This window comes from Mus caroli, chromosome 14 (assembly GCF_900094665.2).
Source record: "Mus caroli chromosome 14, CAROLI_EIJ_v1.1, whole genome shotgun sequence".
Taxonomy (NCBI): Eukaryota; Metazoa; Chordata; class Mammalia; order Rodentia; family Muridae; genus Mus; species Mus caroli.
In genome coordinates, this window is record NC_034583.1 from 55,803,665 (window position 1) to 55,819,316 (window position 15,652).

General features: G+C 44.3%; 1 protein-coding gene across 3 annotated transcripts in view; it reads left to right on the plus strand.

Annotated features, from left to right (window-relative positions):
• Nucleotides 1-1,093: 1,093 nt before the first annotated feature.
• The window catches only part of Kif13b (kinesin family member 13B), a 159,657-nt gene continuing 145,098 nt past the window's right edge, over nucleotides 1,094-15,652 (plus strand). For all 3 annotated transcript variants that reach the window (XM_021181269.1, XM_021181270.1, XM_029469046.1), the window contains exon 1: nucleotides 1,094-1,230. In XM_021181269.1, coding sequence (XP_021036928.1) covers nucleotides 1,176-1,230 — 55 coding nt within the window. In that variant the 5' untranslated portion in view covers nucleotides 1,094-1,175. The remainder of the gene's footprint in view (nucleotides 1,231-15,652) is intronic.

A 15,652-nucleotide genomic window follows, 5' to 3' on the forward strand; every position in this document is an offset into this window, starting at 1 on the left:
TGGCTCACAACTCTCTGTAATTCTAGGTCCAGGGGATCTGATGCCCTCTTCTGAATTCAGCACAGACATACATTCAAGCAAACATCCATAAACATAAAAAAAAGAGAAAAAGAAGTAAAACAAAACAAAACAAAACAAAACAAAAAAAAAACCCAAAACCCCACCCGCCCAATGAACAACTATAACAAAACTCCAAACACGGCCATTGAGATGGTTCAGTGGGCAAAGGTTCTGGCTTGCAAGCCAGATAACTGAATTCCATCCCTAGGACCCATAGGGTAGATAGGAGAGAACTGACTCTTGAAAGTTGTCTTTTGACACATGCTCCCACATGTGTACACACACACACCCAATAAAGAAATAAGTAAGTAAGTAAGTAAATAAATAACAAGTACATTACACAGAAGGGGAAAGGCCCAACACCAACAAGGCAGTGTATGTATTTTCCCAGCTCACTAGCCCATTCCTATTCTTAGAAGTGCCTTTTCTTTCTTTCTTTTTCTATTTTCTTTTTTTGAGACAGGGTTTCTCTTTATATTCCTGGCTATCCTGGATCTCATGCTATAGACCAGGCTGGCCTTAAATTCAACAGCCATCAGCCTATTTTTGCTTCCCAAGTGCTGGGGTTAAAGGCCTGTGACACCATGGCCAGTTGGCTTTCTCTTTCTTAATAACTATCTCTACTTTTATTATCTCAAAAAATAATAAAAGGAAGGCTGGGAATATAACTCAAGGGTAGAACGCTTGCCTAACATTCATAAAGTGCTAATTTTAATGTCCAGAAAACTCTCCACACGCACACAAAAAGGAAGATAGGTGTTGCGGGATGGACAAGGAAAATCCTGCAACAGATAGGAAGGAAGAAAGAGAGAGGAAGAAGTAAAGAAAGAGAAGGAAAGGAAAGGAGAGGGAGTGTACAGGAACAGCGGCACAGTTGTAAAACGGCGACAGATGACTACAAGTTCCAGAGAGCGGCGCGCGAATTTTCCCGCCAGCGCCTCCGCCTGCCTTGTGGGAACTACACATCCCAGCATGCCCCGGGACGCACCGGTCCTCGCCCCTCGTCGGTCCCGCCCCCTTTTCCCCCACAGCCCCCGCCCGCCGGGTTGGCCTCGGAGAGTTTGTCCGGTGGCCGAGGTAGACGGAGGTGCAGTGAGAACACCGGCAGTAGCACGATGGGAGACTCCAAAGTGAAAGTGGCGGTACGGGTCCGGCCAATGAACCGACGAGGTGAGCGCTTGTCCCGGGCCGGGGGCGACAGGTGCCTGTGGTGGTAGAGCTTTGGCGTCCCGGGGGTCTCGGCCGGCTCCCTTTAGCGCGCGTGCGCCCTCGACGGCGCGGTCGGGCCCTCAGCCCTCCGCCCCGCCAGCTGTCACCGAGCTCGCCAGGCCTGGGGCAGCTCCGGCCTCGCAGTCCTCCTGTGTACGCAGCTCTTAGGGCGGACAGCCCTACTTTTCGATTTTCCACGTTCTATCCCTTGAACCTGCACCTTGTGGCTGTTTGCAGAAAAGGAAGGGCATGCATGCCTTCTTAGTTCTTTTCTGGTTTATGACTGTCTAGAGGTTTCTTTTTTTTCTTTTGCTTGAAGTGATGGTCATCATCTCAACAATAAATAGTCTCAGTGCCAAGATTCTTGGGAAATTGTATCTTTCAGACATGCTCTGAAGTCTGTAGGGAGGGTAGAGAAAGTAGATAAACCCAGGACACGTAAATCATCTATCCAAGTTGGAAAGACTGAAGCCCAACTTGAGTCCCGGGAGTAGCTGGTTTTTGCCTCTGCGGCTTCACCAGAGGGTGACTGGGCAGGGTACTTAAAATGAGGTGATGTGTTTGAAAACACTTTATAGACAAGTCTTGTTATTGAGGTTGCTGCCGCGCTCCCGGGAGATGGAATTGCAGCTAATTGACTTAGACTACTGACTAGCTAGAATCATTATTAAGTGCAGGAGTCATTTTCTAAGGTTTCTAGTTTGTTTTTACTGTGTTTAAAGTCTAGTGTGTAGGAAATAGTTTTTCTGTCTCCTTGCCCTTTTGTGTATGTATTGAGGTAAGCAGGTGTAATAGTTAACAAAGATTTCTCTGGTTGGTTGTTCCTTGGGAAGTTGGTGTCTCTGTTTTCTTGTCGTTGGTTTGCCTACTTGAACCTGCAGAAGTCTATGAGGCAAGCTTTTCCCCCGAAGATGGAACTTTTTAAGCTCTCGGCTCATTGTCTCCTCACATCCAGGTTCTCACAAAACATAGCGAGTAGCTTAGAAGTCTGAAAGTTTTCAGTTCTCCCATTTTTTGAGTATCCAGACATCTTTAGATCACTTCATCTCATTGTGATCATTACCGCGATTAAAAAAAAAAAACTAAAGAAAAAAAGAAAACAGCCAAATGAAATCCAACATATCTGGGAATGATTCGGAAAGGAAGGGTTCAGCACATTCTTAAAATTTCCTTTTTGCAAAACACTTGGAAATGTCAGTGCTGAAGGAGGCCTCTAACCAGCCACCACAGCAGGGCTTGGCACCCATAGTTAGAGCCGGACTCTTCCTGGTTTTCTCTTACTGGGAGGAAGCTACTGTCTTTAATTTGCTATGCTTGTAATTCTGACAGTGGCTGTTACTAATGCTCAGAGTTTTGAGATATTCGTTGAATGATTTCTAGCTGTTCCTTGTATTCCTTCCTTTTTCCTTCTTTCCTTTTTTTTTGAGACTGGGTCTCTGTACATAGCCCTGGAACTCATTATGTAGACCAGGCTGGCCTCAGATTCATAGAAATCTGCCTGCCTCTGCCCAGATCTTTAGTGCTGGGGTTAAAGGTATTCGCCACAACACCTGACCCTTCTTTTCTTTTTAAAACTTAGGTGCCAAGGATCAGAACTCTGGTCCTCACTTGGATTTTATCCACTGAACCATCTGAGTTCAGCCAACCACCCAGGCATCTCCCCAGTCTTTTTTTTTTCTCATTTATTTATTTAGAGGCAGTCTCTTTGTGTAGACCAGGGTGGCCTGGGACTTGCAGTCATCTTCCTCTCTCAGCCTCCTGAGTGCATTGCAGGGGTGCACCAACCACTCCTAGCTGAACTCACTTTAAAATGAATGTTTACAGTTTGGCCCCATTGACCAGTGGCAGCTGCCCCGTAGTCTCTTTGCTTACTCTGTCTTCTGTTTCTAGTGCTCATCATAGATAATTTCTTCATCTACAGGTTATTATGCAATATAATAGAGAGGAATCTTTTTTTTTTTTTTTTCGAGACAGGGTTTCTCTGTGTAGCTCTGGCTGTCCTGGAACTCACTTTGTAGACCAGGCTGGCCTCGAACTCAGAAATCCACCTGCCTCTGCTTCCCGAGTGCTGGGATTAAAGGTGTGCGTCACCACGCCTGGCTTAATAGAGAGGAATCTTAAAGCTTGTTATTTCTAAGTTGGCATCTTGAATTCCTATGAAAAGGGAGTAACAAAATTGAGCTCCTTTTTGCTGAGTTTGAAAAGAATTCTGTTTAAACATTGCTTCTGGGTAATGTAGTGTTTTAAGGGATAGCATGTGGCTGTCAAGTAGTTGGGTCTAGTCCTGAGTGCTCCTGACTTAGGGTTCGATTCTTGTGTGACTCAGTGGCTGGTTGTGCTTAAGGGGGTTCAGTTTTTCTGCTTAACTGTCTGTGGGGTTGGGAAAATTAATTGAATATTAAGTGGTAGTTCCTAATTTAATGGTAACTAGAGTTGTAGTGGCTAATTTGTCAAGATAAAGAAAGGAAGTGTGTGTGTGTGTGTGTGTGTGTGTGTATGTGTTTGTGTCTGTCTGTCTCTCTGTCGATGTCTGTAATCTTAAAACTTGGTGGAGGCAGAAGGATCTCTGAGGTGAGTGGGCTGTGTACATAGTAAAGTTGCTTTTTTAAAAAATCAAAAAATTCTCTACATCCTTGTCTGCTAATCAACTAACCTTCGTTCCTCCTGGCCTCTATTTTCCACCTTTTTTTCCTTTGGTGATGCTGGGGGCTTAACCAGGGCCTTGCATACACTAATGTTTTCATTCTGATGTTATGCTCACATGTGTGTGTAATCTTACATGGCCTTAACATTACAGCTTCTAGTCATCTGAAATAGGAAGCTAAACTGCTAAAGAAAAAGGGTAAATGTTTCTTAAAAGATCTTGGGCCATCAGTGGGAGGAGAGGCCCTTGGGCCTCAGGGTGTTCCATGCCCCAGTGTAGGGGAATGCCTCCTAAGAGGGAAGACAGGAGTGGGTGGGTGGGTGGGTGGGGGGACACTCTCATAGAGGCAGGGGGAAGGAGGATGAGATGGGGATTTCCGAAGGGGAGACCTGGAAAGGGGAAACCATTTAAAATGTAAATAAAGAAAATATTAAAAAATAAAAAAGATCTTGGACTTGTATTTGCAGGTGATGTCCCTTTTTTAGTATTGTTTTGAGATTGGGTCTCAGGTGACTCAGGCTAGTCTCAGACTTGCTGTGTAGTTGAGGCTTACTGTCTTGTTCTGTCAGGCTCCATTTTTGTCTGTTCTTTCAGATTGTACAACTCAGCAGATTACGTTTGCATTCTTCTACATACTGCACAGAAGACCGTTTCATATCTTATTATAAATAATCTGAAAGGCCTTTATTTTTGTCTTATGTGCATGAGTTTTTTTCGCTGCATCCATGTGTAATACCATATGTGTACACTATCCAAAGAGGCCAGAAGAGGGTGTTGGATCCCCTCTAGCTGGAGTGCTAGGCTTTATGAGTCACCTATTACTATTATAACCTACTATTATTATGATATGGGTTCTGGGAATTGAACCTTGGGTCCTCTGCTAAAGCAGCTAGTGCTTGTAACCACTGAACCATCTCCTCAGCCTCTCTGAAGGGTTTCTAAGCACAGGTCCCTTTAGATTGGGGACAGTCTCCTTTTCAGGGATTTGATATTTTACATTGGCTAGTTTAAAAAAATATTTAATAGGCAAATGCATATTGACTACTTGCCAGGTTTCTAGCTCATACTAGATTGCATGGGAGCTTCAATCAAGGAACTGCCAATTTAAAAAATATGTGCAAGATTAGCCAGGAAAAATAAAACCATTATAAAGTGTTTGGAAAATACTTTTGCTAAAGGAATGGAATAAAAAATTATGCCCGAAGTTGAGCCAGGCGCTCCTGAGCGTGTGTGATAACTCTGTTTCAGAAGGTATTTCCAAGGAGCTTAAAGTTGGCTTTCTGCAACATTTAAAGATAAAACACAAAAAAGTCAGAAACTATGTGTAAAAGAGTCAGCATTTCCAGATATCCTGGTCCTGGTGGTTAAAGTGGAGGGGCCATGATGTAGGCATTGAAAGCAGTGCCAGCCAAGACAGACATGCTATGTGGAGAGCAGAACTTGAACCCCTGTGTGTAACTCTATTAGTGTGGCCATTGGTGACTAGAAACCTTGTAGCCAGGGGACCAGGGCTAGCAGAAGCTGTGAAAGGAAATGGATTGCTCTTGTGGAAAGGATTTTGCCAGACCTTGTTTGTGTTGCCCCGAGTTGTCTGTGTCTTCAAGTGTGCTGTATGGTTTCTATATGAGGAAATGGCTGTCATGTGAGGAGAGATGATGAAAAAAAGATAAACAGGTAGAGCACACTGCTACTTATTAAGTGCCAGGTGAGTGACAGGGACACATAGGAATTTTGAGGAGTGAAAGACCTCTGCATGCCTGGTGATTAGGGAAGACTTCACTGCTCCTGGAGGGCAGATCTGGGTTACAAACATTCCCAGCAGGAGGCCTGTGATTTCCCTGGGTGGGAGGGGAAGACCTTGGTTCTCTGAGGAGGAAGCCAAGCACAACAGGCACGGCATGAAGGAGTAAGGCCTGTTTAGGCAGCAGAGACTAGATTGGCCTGTCCTAAAGGCGGATTCTGCAGGGTTGACTGGAGGAAGGGGTGAGGAGGGCTGGGAGGAGCTCGGGACTCCTGGGGACAGCTAGGCCAGAAGTCATCTTAGGTGGCTGGTTCGGAGCTCTCTAGACTTTTAGGACGTCATTTGGCCACAGGCATGAAGGAGAAAGATTGCTGGGTTGCCTTGCATGCAAGCTCAGAAGACTCAATAGATGGCTGAGTCCTTGCCATAGCTGAGCAGGTCTAAAGCCTACTTGATAGACATGAAACCAGGTGAAGGAGAAGTCAGAGGAGGCTCGCCATACTCAAGTAGCCTTGATTCAAAAGATATGGGGCAACTTCAGAAATGGGAAACTTAGAAGGCCCTGTCTATCAAGGAGGAGATAGGAAGAGTTTCTCTAGGAAGTGAGGGGCCAAGCCAGGTGGTTTTGACCTTGGTGTTGATCATAGGGAGGCTTTGGATCTTTCAGAAAGATGTCTGACAAATGTGGAACCACAGGTGGCTGAGGCTGGAAATTTCTGCCAGTGTTTGCTGAAACAGAAAGTAGCTGTTTGCGGACATCTGCATGATGTGCCAATATCCAGTGAGACACCCCAACCGTTACAACACTATTCCTGCTGTCAGTCCAGGGACAGAAACTTGGGTCTGTACACAGAGGACTGGAGCTCTTTGCTGAAGGTACAGGCATCTTTGTTACAACCTGTGTTACCATTTCTGTCACCTCTGTACAACCATGACTAATCCCTCACTTTTCCACTTCTTCAGTTCTGAATGCGGGAGAAGGCACTGATAAAGCTATTACTTAAGGAGATGAATTGAGGCGTTTATTGAGTGGAAATGGATTTATTGATCTCTGCTTACTGATGGCAGGACATGTTCTCTGAACAAACTTGGCAGAGATGAACAGTGCCTTGTGGGGAAGCATATGAAGATCCATGACTGAATGGTTTTCACTCATGCAAGCTGTGGAAGCCTTAGAAAATGGTATTCATTAACCTATCCAGTTCAAGTATTGGGTGAAGAGAAACTATAGTAACTACTGTTTCTGGTTTTCTTCTGGAGTGCTGGGGCTTGTGGAAGTTGATTTTTTTTTCCCCCCACCCAGTGTGTAGGTCCAGGGACTCCAACTCTGTCAGGACTGCAGTAAGCACTTTCTGTGGACTGGATTATCTTGCTGGTCCTCTGATAGTGATCTTCCAAAGACGTGCTCCAGTAGCTGTGCTGAGTTCCTGTTTGTTGCTGGGACTCTAACCCAGGGCCTTTCATGTTTCATGTGGCTTTATCATTAGCCCAGTCTCAGGACTTCCTATTTTCTATTGTGAGTTAGAGTTTACTGTCTTTGGTATTTTTTGGTTTTGGTTTTTTCCCCCCCTCAAGGCAAACATCTAAGTAGCGCAGGGTGGTTGCAAACTTGCCATTTTCCTGCTTCAGCGTCCCAAGTGCTGGCGTGTACGTGTACTGATAAGTTATTCTGCGTCAGTGCAGTGAGCCAGTTGAAGCCAGATTAGAGTATATATAAGCAAGTTTATTGGGAAACTGTTCTCTGGTAGGCAAATTCACTGGGCCCAAGGAAGGAGACCAGGGAAGTCACATGGGAAGGGAGACAATAGGGAAGGGAGGGGAAAAGAGAGAAAGCCTCAGGCAGAGAGGGAGGAAGATAGGCAAGAGACCAAAATGTCGTGGATAAAATAGGGAAGAGCAGCTCAGCCCCTGGGCTGGAATGGAAAGTTCAAGGTAGAGGGGTTGAGTGTGCCAGATAGGTACTGAGGGGTGCTAGGAGAACTTGCAGTGCAGGTCTGCTGTGATATGTAAAATATGCACCTCAGCCATTTGTTCTGGGGCCTGAAACTAAATGCGCACTATCGCCTGGTGCACAGTTTTAGCTTTGGTTTTTGTTTGTTTCTTTAGATAGAATCTTAGTTTGTATCCCTGGCTGTTCTGGTAACTTGTTATGTAGACCAGGCTGGCCTTGAGCGAGCTCACAGAGATGTGACTGCTTTTGCCTATCATCTGATGGGATTAAATGTGTGCATTGCTACACCTGGCCCACATCTAGTTTTTAGAAAATACACAGGCGTACTGTATTCTTCAAGCTGAACTTTGAAATGTTTTAGTAGAATTTCTATATTTCATAATCCCAGAGAAGGGGATTATTAGCCTTGTAGGATAATCAAACTAGTATTTTGGGTGCCTGCCATCAGAACTTGTGCTTTTACTGGGCCTCTCAGGAACCAGGCAGATCTGAAGACAAATGGTAGTCAGAGGAACCTGGCAATTCTGAGAGGAATGGTCTTTCTTCCCTTTGCATAGGGTGTCACTGTACAACCTAGTGAGTCAGGCTGGCTTCAAACTTACAACAGTCCTACCTCAGCATCCGTAGTGATGAGTAAACACAGGCACAAGTCACCATGCTGGTAAGTCACTATCCTGACCAGAGGAACTTAGGTAACAGCAGGTGGCTCAGGCTGCAGATGCTTGTGCAGTAATGACAGTTGTAGAGCAGTAGGGCTTGGGTTTGAGCATGCACTGCTAACAGTCCTGGCTGTCTTCCTTGCCTCCAAGGCCCATGGTGGTGATGTAGAGGGGTTCCAGTGAATGCTACAAATGAAGTGAGTTCAGATGGTGTTCACCTTGGAGCACTGAGCCTACTGAATCCACCTCAGGTCTGCTTTAGATGATGGGGTGCATGCTGGTGGCTCTTGCCAACAAGTGCAGGAGAGGCAGGTTTTAGGGGAGGTCTTGGAGACAATGAACCATGCTCTGAGTCATTAGCCGGCTTGAGTCAATGGGGATGTGCCAGGTACAGTATCTGCACCTGTCGAGTTAGCTGTTACAGGTGCCGGGAAGACACTCAGTGGTTACCCACAGTTAAATGGACAGAGGCATTGTGTAAGAGAGACTAAGAATCTGTACAGACCTGGAGTCATTACCGTAGAAGAGAGAATTTATGTTAGGGCCTGTGTGAGGGAAGAGGTCACAGAGGCCAAAGGAACCCAAGAGAACCAAGGGGCAGAAATGCTGTATAAGATCATGGAGACAAAATGTATCACAGAATAATTGGCCTAGAGTCAGATATCACAGGAATGGGCATTTGTTTTGGCCTCATGGTGTTGATGGTAATTTTCATAGTAACATCATCTAGCTAGATGGATGATTTGGTGATGGAGTGGGGGTGTAGGCAGTGTGTTGAGCATACCAATTGGGCATGCCGATATTGAGGCTGTGAGTCTATGGGAATATTCTGTCAGCTCCTCAGGGACGAGAAGGCAAAGGCGTGGTCTAGAGGGCCAGGCAGCCAGCGCTAGGCCTTTCCAGCCTCTTAATTATTTAGTTTCTTCTTAAAGTCTAGGAGACATTTGGGCCAGTTATATACAGAAAGCCGTTGGAGAGGGAAAACTTTGAAATGTGGGAGGAGGAAGAGGATGGTTCTTTAATGGGAAGGCCCAGAGAGTTCCATTTTCTTGGAAAGATTAAAAGATTGAAAGCGAGAAGAATTGTGTGAGCTGAAACAATCAGAGACAGTGTGTAGACTATGTTGAAGCTTGAAGAGGGCTGTGGCTGTAGTTCTGTTGGTAGGGCTCACTTAGTATGCATAGAGCCTAGCTCCCACCCCAGTTCCATATAAAATGGGTGTGGTGGTGCAGAAGGAGGAGTTCAAGGTTATCCTTGGCAGCCACCTGGAACACAATAAATCCTGTCTGAAAGAAAATATAAAGCATTTGAAGGATTCCAGCAATATTTTATATCTATTGAGGGCTGTAGGGTTAGGGACTTTCTAAGTTGCCCCCCATCCCCCAAATCCCTTCTCTCTCCTTTCTCCATCCCTTCTTGTCCTGGCTGGCCTTACTTAGCCTCCTGAATAGTTTCATGTGCCTGGCTCTTCCTCTTCCTTTTAAAAATTAGATAGGTTTACGTACCAAAATTATTCCCTTCAGTGTTTTGGGACATTCAGATTGTGGCCATTGCTGCTGTCACTTCCCATCCTGTCTTGTCTCTGTGGATTTTCCTGTCCTGGTGTTTCATAGTGATAGACTCATACAACAGGCTTCTTCCAGTTGGCATAATGAATCTAGGGCTTACCCATGCTGTATAGCATGAACCAATGCTCCGTTCTTTGTATGTCTGAATACTATTTGATTGTGCCTCATTTTGTTTATTACTGACCAGTTGGTGGGCATTTGGTTTGTTCCTGTCTTTTGACTATTATGAGTCAAGCTGCTATGAGGTTTAGGGTTTTTCTTTTAGATTTTTTTGTTTATGTGGATTTTTTGTTTGTTTTGAGATGTAGGTTCACTGTGTAGCTCTGTCTTACCTGGAGCTCACCTTGTAGACCAAGTTGCCTTGAATTTACACAGTTCCTCCTGTCCCTGCCTGCAGAATGCTGGGATTAAGTGACCCACCTTGCCTGAGGTAAGTTCAGCTTTTTGATTCAGGCTCTTCTGTGGCCCGTCCCCATTTCTGCATCCCTTCTCTTGTGGCGTGCTGGCATTGCAGGCTGTGCTACCTTGCCTGGCAGGTGTACAGGTTTTTGTATGGAGGAGTATATTCATTTTGTGCTCTGGCATACACCAGTTCTAATTTTTTTTAAAGATTTTTATTTTATTTTATTTTATTTTATGTAAGTGAGTATATTGTAGCTATCAGACCCACCAGAAGAGAGCATCGGAACTCATTACACATGGTGGTGAGCCACCATGTGGTTGCTTGGAATTGAACTCAGGACATCTTAAAGAGCTGTCAGTGCTCTTAACTGCTGAGCCATCTCTCCAGCCAAGGGTTTTAATCACCCATTTCTTTTTCTTTTTCTTTTTTTTTTTTTTTTGAGACAGGGTTTCTCTGTATAGCCCTGGCTGTCCTGGAACTTTGTAGACCAGGCTGGCCTCGAACTCAGAAATCCACCTGCCTCTGCCTCCCGAGTGCTGGGATCAAAGGCGTGCGCCACCACGCCCGGCTTAATCACCCATTTCTAAATCTTGAGGTTTGGTTGTGATTTTGAGTGTGCATATTTTGTGTTTGAGGCCAAATAAAATTACTGAAAGTTTTCATGCTGACCCCTCCTTTCCTTGACCCACATCATCTCTTATTGCATCTCCTCAGTGCTCACCCATAGTAGAACTCAATCCATTGCCGTCATTTATTAGTTGAGTAGATTTTGATATTCACTGATATATAAAGGTAGAGCATACTTCCAATATGTATTTATATGTCTTACATAAGGAAGTCCATTTTGCTTTCCTTAAAAAGTATTACATGTGGGCTGGAGAGATGACACAGTGGTTAAGAGCACTGATTCCCAGCAACCACATGGTATCTCACAACCATCTGTAATGGGATATGACGCCCTCTTCTGGTGTGTCTGAAGACAGTGACAGTCTACCCACATACATGGAACAAATAAATAAATCTTTTTTAAAAAAGTATTGCTTGTATTTATTGGGGAGCAGCACGTGTGGCACAGCACATGCAGAGGTCAGAGGACAACTTGTAGGAATCAGTTTTCTTCTTCCTGAGGGCGAAACACAGGTCATCTGCTTAGATGGCAGGTGCCTTTACCCTCTGAGCCATCTTGCCAACTCCCAGTTTGCTTTTTACTTACATGGTATTGCTAGTTTTTAGCCCCTGATCTGGAACGTTGGGCCACAGTCAGACAGAGGAGTCCAGAGAAGTGTAAACTGCTTCCATAAGCAGTGTAGATAAGTGAGGGGTTGGAACTTGAAAACAAGACCACACATTACCTGCAGATTTTAAAATAGAAAAGTGAATATGGGGGCTGGTTTGATGGCTCAGTGGGTAAGAGCACTGAGTTCAAATTCTGAAGGTCCTGAGTTCAAATCCCAGCAACCACATGTTGGCTCACAACCACCCGTAATGAGATCTGATGTCCTCTTCTGGTGTGTCTGAAGTCAGCTACAGTATACTTATGTATAATAATAAATAAATCTTTGGGCCAGAGTGAGTGGGGCCAACCGGAGTCAGTGGGGTTGACAGGAGCAAGCAGAAGTCCTAAAAATTCAATTCCTGTCAGGTGGTGCACGCCTTTAATCGTAGAACTTGGGAGGCAGAGGCAGGCGGATTTCTGAGTTTGACGCCAGCCTGGTCTATAGAGTGAGTTCTAGGGCAGCCAGGGCTACACAGAAAAACCCTGTTTCAAAAAAACCAAAACCAAAGTCAAAAAAAAAAAATCAATTCCCAACAACCACATGAAGGCTCACAACCATCTGTACAACTACAGTGTGCTCACATAAATAAATACATAAATAAACAAATAAATAATTAAATAGATAAATAAATAAAAAAGAAAAGTGAATATCATAAGTAAGTTATTATCTTCCTTTATAAAGTGGGCACTAGAGGTGTTGAGTCACTTAGGGCTAGCTTTTTTAGTGACAGCCTGGTAAGAAGAGGAAGGGTCTCTGTGTTTGGGTGTGGGCAATCTGGTGTGGAAACCAGAAAGGCAGAATACCAAATGGGCATCTCTGATACTTCACTCACAAGTGCAAGATCCATTTCCTCAGACAGCATATGCGTTACATAAAGGGAGTGTCCCAGGCCCTGCCCGTATTTTAATATGAAGTCATTGGGGTACAAGCCACAGCCGATTTGTACATCGAAGAAAGACTTGTTTCAAATGATTGCTCACTCTTACAGAGTGACTAATACACTGGCTGAGTAAGCAGAGGTGTCAGCTGTTGATAGTTAATATCATGAATAATTTGATGTGCATCCTTTTTGGGAATACTGACCTATAGTATTTTGGGGGCCTTTAATATTAATACAGTATATTTCCTGCCCCCCCCCCTTTTTTTTTTGAGACAGGGTTTCTCTGTGTAGCCTGGGCTGTCCTGGAACTCACTCTGTAGGCCAGGCTGGCCTCGAACTCAGAAATTCCCCTGCCTCTGCTGGGATTAAAGGCGTGCGCCACCACGCCCGGCAAAGTTTTTTTTTTTAAGATTTATTTATTATTATACATAAGTACACTGTAGCTGACTTCTGATTCACCAGAAGAGGGTGTCAGATCTTATTACTGGTAGTTGTGAGCCATCATGTGGTTGCTGGGATTTGAACTCATGACCTTCGGAAGAGCAGTCAGTGCTCTTACCTGCTTGCTGAGCCATCTCTCCAGCACCCCCCTCCCCTTTTTTTTTTTAAAGGTTTAGGAATATATCAAAGTACCCATGGCCCTGAGGATTATAAAGCCTGCTTAGTCATAACACAAACTTAATGTATTACTGAAGGTTTCTAATTGGTTGTCAGACATAGTGTTAATTCTCAATCTTGTTACTTTAGGTTTCATTGTGAATAAATGTGCCCATATTATTTATTGTAATACTGATTAGTATTTGGGTATGTTTGAACCATTTTAAGTGTCGTGGTCAGAGACATTACGGACATTTCACATTGCGTTACCATCACCACCATCCATGAGCAGAGAGAACCTTTTTACATTGTAAAATTAGGTATGGTGATGTATAACTAATTCCAGCAATTGGGAGGTAGAGACCAGAGGCAGAGGCTGGAGGATTGCTGCAAGTGTTTTAGCCAGCTTGGGTTACAGTGTGAGGCCCTGCCTCTCCTCCTGCCACCCCCCCCAATAAAGCACCTCCCCAATAAAGCACCCCCCCCCCCCCGCAATTGTTTAACTCTTAACTCTTAACTCCTATCCAGCCTGCTGAACCTGCCATTCTTTTTTCCCGTCTGTGAATCTGACTCTGGGACTCATGTAGGTGGAATCTTCTGGTACTTCTCTTTCTGCCATTACTTCATTCGTGTAACATAGTTACCCCAAGGGTCAACCCTGAAGTGAGTGTGGTGTCACACACCTGTGGTCCCAGCACTTAGGAGTAGAGACCGGAGGATTGGGAGTTCAAGGACAGCCTCAGCTACATATATAGCCTAAGTTACATGGGATCCTGTTTCAAAAATAAATATAACAAATTTGTTTGTTTTTAAAGGCTGAATAATGTTATTCGTGCCGGGTGTATGTATGTGTGTGTTGTCTATCCAGCCATCAGTAATGGATTCTTAGGTTTCTTCCACTTTGGAGATTATGAATAATACTGCTGTGAATGAACTCTGCAGCTTTATTTTCACAGAGGTAGTATATGGCCGTTGTGTTATGTATGTACATGTGTGTGTCAGTGTGTGCAAGCAGAGGCTAGAGGATGATGCCAGGTGTCTTCCTCGCTCACTCTCCACATTATTTTTTGAGATGCAGTCCATCCCTAAGCCCAGAGCGTGCCATTTTGTTGCAAACATGCTAAGCTTTTTAGGTGGGTGTGAGGGTCAAAGTCAGATTCTCGTGTTGAGTAAACCACTTTTACCTATTGAGCCTTCTCTTCATAACCTTAAAATGTTTTCTTGGATAACCAGCCTTCAAGCTCTCCAAACCTCACTGGTTGTTTGGGTGTGTGTCCTAGACTGTAAGCCCTGACACATTCTAAACACTCCTGTGAAAAGCCTCTCTTGATGTCTGTCCACCAGTTGACAGAATTGGGGTGGGAGTTTTATTTGGTAAATACTGAGCTATGGGTGTGGCTTCTCACTCTGGTAATCCCAACATTCCAGAGGCAGGAGGATCCAGGAGGATCGCCTTTCGTTCCAGTCTGGGTTTCAGGGTAAAATGCCATCTCAAGAAAACCACTCCCAACAACAAAAAAAATAAATGAATAAGCAAAAAGCCCTGAGCTAATAAAGAATTGCAGATAGCTAATTATGTGTTAAAGGCTGCATTTGAGTGGCATGTAGGGGTATTTATAAATGTCAGTGTCTTTGGGATAAAGTGAATTCACATTCGATGTTTTAATTACTAAATGATACTTGGTGATGAAAATTTCCAGCTTCTTAATAATACCATTTAATGCTTCCAAAGTATTAATTGCATTTGATGACCTACATGGTGTGTGTGTATGTGTGTGTTGCAAAAGGAGAAGCTGTTACGAGAGTGGGGCTTGCTAGGGAGTTTAAGCACATTCCTGTATCCCAGCACATGGCAAACTGAGGGAAGAGGAGCATGAGTTTGATTCCAGCCTGGGTGAAAGTAATACCTTGTCTGGAAAAAAAATGGTGGCAAGCAGGGCAGAAGCATACAAGTGTGTGGCTGTTGAAGGAAAATGTTTAGATTCCTTGAATTTTCTCCCAACTCAAGATAATTTGCTTGTACATTCTTGGTGAAAATCCAGTTTTGCAGGAGGCATTCTTAGCAAACTCAAAGCTACATGGCCTTTGTGGTGGGCGATGTGATTGTGGGTTCTGAGTCAGTGCTTCCGGAGCTTTAGTGATGTGTTTGTGTAATAGAGATCTGTGTGAGGGGCCAGCTCATGCAGTGTGGTCAGATACCACTGGGCAAGCCTATTAGCAAATCTCCATGCCTGGAGGTGCTCAAGCTCAACCCACAGAAGCAGGGCTCGCTTTACAAAGTTGCCTCCTAGTGCCGAGCCAAGCCCAAAGCATTGGAAGAAAATGCCAAGGCTAACTGGCCACCACAGAGGAAAACCTCCCTTTTTGGAATTAGTCTTTCACATCTAGGTGAAACTGGAGAGAAATCAAAGAGTAGTAGATATGCAAAAGTTAACTTAGGGCTAGCAAAGGAGGAACGGTCTTATTTTGCTATGTAAGTTAAAATGAGTAAAAAATGTGCCCTTCTTTGACATGGAAATACTTTATTACAAATGTTGCATAGACAATTTGGCCAAGCTTATTTGGGAGCTACAACTGAGTCCACAGGGCACAGCCCCTTTCCTGAGAGCTTATCTTTTGGCAGTGGGGAGTAAGGCAGACTGAAGCAGTTTTTTTTTTTTTTT